At 47.7% G+C, this 6471-nt stretch overlaps 2 protein-coding genes across 7 annotated transcripts in view; one reads left to right on the top strand and one right to left on the bottom strand.

Annotated features, from left to right (window-relative positions):
- HECTD4 (HECT domain E3 ubiquitin protein ligase 4) overlaps positions 1-6471 on the top strand; it is a 426162-nt gene that overhangs the window by 171058 nt on the left and 248633 nt on the right. The window lies entirely within an intron of this gene.
- The window catches only part of RPH3A (rabphilin 3A), an 80886-nt gene that overhangs the window by 4644 nt on the left and 69771 nt on the right, over positions 1-6471 (bottom strand). For all 6 annotated transcript variants that reach the window (XM_042441408.1, XM_042441410.1, XM_042441407.1 and 3 more), the window contains 6 exons: positions 5418-5527; positions 4731-4857; positions 2122-2178; positions 1142-1293; positions 723-804; positions 316-412 (listed from right to left, as the gene is read on the bottom strand). In XM_042441408.1, the coding sequence (XP_042297342.1) occupies positions 316-412; positions 723-804; positions 1142-1293; positions 2122-2178; positions 4731-4857; positions 5418-5527 (625 nt within the window). The remainder of the gene's footprint in view (positions 1-315; positions 413-722; positions 805-1141; positions 1294-2121; positions 2179-4730; positions 4858-5417; positions 5528-6471) is intronic.

Here is a 6471-nt window from a genome sequence, read left to right as displayed (position 1 = left end):
TCCAGGGAGAGTTGCATAGAAACCAGCATTTTCTCGACAGAACAGCAGTTTTCTTTCCCGAAAATGCTGCTTTCTGACGCTTCATTTTCTGCACAGAAAAAAACCTGCATGTATTTTTGTGCAGAAAAAGAACCAAACTGTAAAGAGTCTTGCTTGTTTAGGATTCTCCTCACCAGGGTTCCCAACCCGCAAGAAACCTGTTTTCCAATCATTTCAAATTCTTGTTTAATATTCTTTCCATCCCTACCTGTTGCTTATGAATTGGGCAGCCGCTGCCTGCGAACACGCCCAGACATTGTAAGCATAAGGACTCACCAATATAATCGTTGGATTTGCCAATGTCATAATCCCAAACCGATATATCGAGTGATTTCTTGGCTAGATCGCTGTGCTTGATGTCATAGAAAAATTCCTATCACAAAAATAAAAAAGCAAAGCACTCTTAGGACCTTGGACAATGTGCTTCCAGGATGGGATGGCTGGAGTATTCTCTCACAAGGGGCTAGTTGGCACTTATGTGCATTGTCTGAATTGCGGTGGATTTTCACACATTAGCATTGATGCTTAATTGTCTTCACTTTCCTGCATGAATGTGCATCTGTTCACCTCCCTCTGCCGAAAATGCACAGCTACCTATCCGGATCCCCGGTTCTGACAAAATGTCAGGCCACAGGGTCCACAGAAGGGCCATGCGACAGACAAGAAGAAGCCATGGGACTTACCTCATTGAACTCTGGGTTCAAGGTCTTCTTTTTAATCTGCGTCTTCTGCTTGGCTTTCTTCCCCATGTCAGGTTTCAAGCAACTGAGAAGGAGAAAGAGGGGAAGTGGCTTTGGTACTCAAGTGATTAAAGGTTGCATCCACACTGCAGAAATAAGCTGGTCTGACACCGCTTTGACTGCCATGGCTCAGTGCTATGGAATCTATACCAGACTGCCACGGCTCAGTGCTATGGAATTCTGGGACTTGGAGTGTGTTGTGGCCTCAAGGAAGGAAGGAAGGAAGGAAGGAAGGAAGGAAGAAAGGAAGCTCCTTGCCAATATTTTGAACCAGAGCCCTTGGGAAATGGACAAGCCCCTCCTGACACTCCTTTGAGAAAGAGCATTCTGAGCAGAGCTGAGGGACACTTATGTTCACATACATTTTCACAAATGGATCCGAGTAGCCGTTGGCATCCATAGCGGCAAGATGGACACAACGGACAATGCCAACGATAAGACCTCCTTTCTGGGTGTTGTACATGAGCGAGACCAGAATCTTTCCTCGTTCCTCAACATCTCCTCCTTGGTCCATCTGTGGAAGACAGAAGGGGAGATGAGGGGCAGACAGAGAGAGTCTGTGATTTGGCCAGAAAAATACACCTACCCTCCAGCTCCAGAGAAATCCTAGTGTGTAGAGGTGGCCCTCCAAGGTCCCATGGAAGACTAGGGTGGCTGCCATCACCTACCAGATGCCCAGCCTGGCTTGAGGGTAGAGGTGGACAATGGTCAGAGTCCAGGGGGCCGTATGAATACCCCGGGAAACCTTGGAGAGCTGCACCCACCACCATCACATCCCTGCCACACCAACATTAAAATGCCACTAATGCCCCCCATTTTGCCAAGTTTGGAGGCTGGTCAATTTTCCCCACACTCCGTAGGGGACATTTGGGCATGTTTTGGGATAAAAATATGACTCCCAGGGGAAACAAAAAGACCCCTGGGCACAGCTTGCAACCTGCAAACTACACTATGGCTACCCTGGTTTAGAGGTCGATTCATACTTTCTTTCCTAACTCTGGGCAGTCCCTTGCCAGAGAGCATGGGTAGGGAATGTGTGTGGCCCTCCAGTGTTGATATATTGATTAACTCCTCCTCCCATCATCCCTGACCAGTGCCCCAGCTGGCTGGAGCTGATGGGAATTTGAATGCACCAACATCCAGAGGTCTGTCAGTCCCTTGGCTCTGTTGTGTCATGTCTGAACCTCACAATCCAGTCAAAGCAACGAAAGGAATATACTGAGCATTATAAGAGAGTGTCAACATGTTAAAAGTATCATCTTTCACATTGCCCTTTGACAGCTTATCCCTGGCCATGGAAAGTCCAACAAGACCCTTCGGCAGGAACCGGGTGAGGGCTCACCTCATCTTCGTACAAGGCCATTCCACGTGAGGATCCGGTCGTTCCACCCCGTTTCATCTTGGCATTAGCATGGCATGAAAGGGAGAAAGGGTGTCATTTAATATCACAGAACCTCAGAATGGGAAGGTATCTAAAAGACCATCCAGACCAACCAGGTCAGGGAATCCCCCACAAAACAGCCCTGAGGTTTTAAAGCAAGAGATTTTAAAAACCTCTTTTTAGAAACCTCCATGGATACAGAGTACACCACCTTCAGAGAGAGTCCTGTTCTATTGTTGAACCACTCTTGCTTCATTTTTACTTACAGCTAATAAAATACCCACCTTGGAACATAATACATTCTACAAAATTTTGTTGAAATCTCAACCAGGGGGAAGTTTAAGAATCCCTGGGGCCATTCAGACTACAATTTAACCCAGTTCCGGATTCGAATTTTGCACGTGAAGTTCATATTGAGCCCGATTCCGTCACAATCCATGTCGAGGCTTGCACAAGGAAATGCCCTTACCCCGGGGTATCCAGATTCAGGCTAAAATCCGTCTTTTCCCAAAATCCGGGTTCCGCAAAATATGAACTTGCCCTTGATCATGTTCGGGGCAAATTCAGGAAGGGATTAGGGTCGGAGGGCGGGCTGAGGGCAGAGCATTCCCTCCCCTCATCCAAGGGGAGGGGGAGGAAGAGGAGGAGGAGGAGGAACGAGCCGAAGGACTGGAGGCTGAGAGGAGGCAAAAGGGGAAATCAGGGTGACTGACAGGGGCTGCAAAGGGCTGTAAGAGGGAGGGGGGAGTGGAGAAAGTGATGATGGAGGAGGAGGAGGAGGAAGGAGCCCTGGGAATAAGGGAGCCATGGAGGGCATCCTATAATGGAGCAGGAGGAGGAGGAGGAGGAGGAGGAGGAGGAGGAAGGAGCCAGGGCAGCTTGGAAGGTTGGAAGAAAAGAGGAGGAGGAGGATTGCCCAGGGAAATAGGGCTGGGGGATGTAGGGAAATGGATGCAGCAGAAGCAGCCTCTTTTGACAATTTATGCGCATGATTTTTTGGGTGACATGTCTGTGTGCTTGCTTGTGCTTTATTTCTTCTTGCTCCTGGATTATTATTATTATTATTATTATTATTATTATTATTATTATTATTATTATTATTATTAGTGTTATATGCAGATGCTACAGTCAGAATGCCTGCGCTGCATTTCCCTTTTATTCCCAACTGATTCCATGGGTTAAGCATTCCCTTCCCTCATCGGAGGGGAGGGAGAGGAGGAAAGAGCCCAAGGAAAAAGGGTAATCTGGATGCAAAGGGTGACAGGAGGCAAAAGGAAACTGGGATGCAAAGGGCTGGCTGGGGGGGGGGGGGGGGAGATGGAGAAAGTGATGAAGGAGGAGGATTGACCAGGCTGGGGGATGTAGGGAAATGGATGCAGCAGAAGCAGCCTCTTTTGACAATTTATGTGCATGATTTTTTGGGTGCTTGCTTTCCTTTTGCTCCTGGAACTTAAGAACCATTATTGTTGTTGTTGTTGTTGTTGTTGTTGTTATATGCGGAAGCTACAGTCAGAATGCCTGTGCTGCATTTCCCTTTTATTCCCAATTGATTCCATGGGTCAGTTGGAACTGACAGGTCACTCTGTCTCAGCCTCAGTGGAAGGCAATGGCAAAGTGTAAGCAGGAGGAAAGGGGTCAGTTCAGGTCAGGTCAAAAGCAGGGCATGAACGGAGCTCCCATCAGGCACTTTCCTCCCTTTTTTTATTTTTTTAAAATTAATTTTGACAAAATATGCATGTTTTGTTTTGTTTTTTCTTGTGGCATATATAGATAGATAGATAGAACGTGGCTGGCAGCTTGTTCCCTTTCCCTTTCATTTGCTGGCTTCCAGCAAAGAATGTTGCAAATGGGCTAGCCTTTTCTTCCTTTGCGAATCAATCCAAAAATGTGAATGTTACATTTGTTGCTCTTGTCAATTAGGCAACTGGCAAAATGATACATGCTTTTGCAAGGAATTCAGGGGCAGCCCTGAATTGCTTTTAAAAGCAAAAAAGAATGCAAGGCAATTGCATCCTTTTCTGGCATTTCCGAGGTGAGGAATTTATTATTATTATTATTATTATTATTATTATTATTATTATTATTATTACATGTGTAAGAGGCAATCTGGGGTGGCAAGGAGTGGGGGATACAGGATGCATTAACTTGCATTTTGGGGTTGAAAATGGGGCCAAGGGATGATCATACCCTGCACTCACCCAAATGCCCCCCCACACACACACACACAAAAGAGATTTTAAATTGACAAAAGGTGCGCACTTTGGGGCATTTTGTGCATGGCTCTTTTAAAAAAGGGGGGGAGGACACTTCCGATGCCCCTGCAAACGTCACCTATGATGATTGCTTGATTGACAGCAGGCGCCTTCAAGTTAAACCCGATAAGGCATTCGGGTTAAACTGCCCCTCAATCGTAGTGGGCACTCGCTCACGGAGAGATTCGGGGGAGGGGCATCCGGATCTACCCAGTTCCACCCACGTTAACTGGGCCAGTGGGAATGGGGCTTCTGTGGACCCGATCCAACTTAAAGCTGGTTGTGACGGAAGCGACAAGAAGAGATGCAGCGATTTACCGGAATGACTCTTTCCAGGCAGATATTAAAATTCTTTTTCTGATTTGGCTTCACTTTCTTCAGGGCCACTCTGGTCTCGCCAATGAACTCGTTGTGGCCGAACTTGTCCTCATCGCACACAGAAATCCTGAAAGGGGAAAGGGACAACCCAAAATCCATATGAGCCTGCCTAAGTTTCAAGATCTTCAGTGGCAGGCTTATGCTCAGTCCCACTGTGATGCCAAAGGTTTGTATTTGAAAATGTTGTTTGATTTATTGACTGTGTATTACAGTAAGAGGTAAGCAGTTGTTCGGAACAGCGAGAGAATGGAATATTTGAGGAGATTTGCACAAGGCAGGTGAATAACAGTTGGGAATTCAGTTAGAATTGGAAATTAGTAAGCCTAGGGTTTGAGACAAGTGTAGTTAGAAAAGGCTTTGAGTTAGACTAGGGTTGGAGGGGAAAAAAGAGAGAACTATGCTTCATCTTGGCAATGCAGAATCAAGGCCATTCTGTTTCAAAAAATAAACACCCTGCTCAGCCATGGAAACCCACTGGGTAACCTTGGGCCTGTCACACTCTCTCAGCCTCAGGGAAGGCAAAGGCAAACCCTCCTCCGAACAAATGTTGCCAAGACCTTAGGGTTGCCCTAAGTCAAAAATGCCTTCAGGGTACACAGCAGCAGCAGCAGCAACCACAAAACATGCCTTAGCGTCTTTCTCTGCATGTCTTCATCCGTGATGCCGTGATACACCAAGGTCTCATTCCAAACAGGATTCCGGGTGTTTCTCAATGTCTTGGTCCTCAGTTTGTTTGACTGCCAAAACACCACCCCCGCAAAGATAAAAGAGTTAAAACAGATAGTGATACAAATGCCTTCATCCAGACATGGATATATTCTATCTCGGGGCGTTTCCACACTGTACAATTACAGCACATTGATACTGCTTTCACTGTCTTGGGATTTGTCACTTGGGGATTGATAGGATTCCTTAGTGTGGTGCTTCTCACACTCAGGACCTGGAGATGTTTGGGACTTCAGCTCCCAGAATTCCTGACCATGGGTCAAACAGCCTGGGATTTCTGGGAGGTGAAGTCTAAAATACCAAAACAACAAAATGTAAGCATCAGGGCTTTTGCATTCACCACTGTTTTGCAATTTCCACTTTCATCAACAGCCAACCCAGGAATGACATGACTGCAATTCCTTGAACGAGGAAAAAAGACAATTTCGCTTAGCCTTGGAGGCTGAAATAGTTCTGACTTTCTGCAGGTCTATTGCCAAGAATTTGCTGCCAGTTCTCCTGCAGGAGAGAACTTTATAGAGCTGCTCTTTGACTCAGCCGGGAGGAAGGGTTGAGTCACCCAACAGTGCAAGCGCCTTCTTTGGCCATGGTCATCAATTAGACCAGGGGTCAGCAACCCCTGGCCCGCGGGCCATATGCGGCCTGCGGAGGCGGCAAGACCGCCCCAGCCCGGTCCTGCTGCTGCCGCCGCCACCACCACCAAGGCCACCTCCTCCTCCTCCTCCTCCTCCTGGGCAGCGCGCGGGGCTAGGACAGAGGAGCTCGTCCCCTTTGGCCAGCCAGCTATTGGGATGGGTGTCCAAGCCCTTCCCTTCGGCCTCCCTCCCCTTCGGATGAAAGGGCCCCTTGGAGCCCGTTCGGCCGAACGGAAGGGCCTGGGACGATTGCCCAAGCCCTTCCCTTCGACCTCCCTCCCCTTCGGATGAAAGGGCCCCTTGGAGCCCGTTCGGCCGAA

The sequence above is a fragment of the Sceloporus undulatus genome, chromosome 10, assembly GCF_019175285.1.
Source record: "Sceloporus undulatus isolate JIND9_A2432 ecotype Alabama chromosome 10, SceUnd_v1.1, whole genome shotgun sequence".
Lineage (NCBI taxonomy): Eukaryota > Metazoa > Chordata > Lepidosauria > Squamata > Phrynosomatidae > Sceloporus > Sceloporus undulatus.
This window is presented reverse-complemented; position numbering and strand designations above follow the sequence as displayed.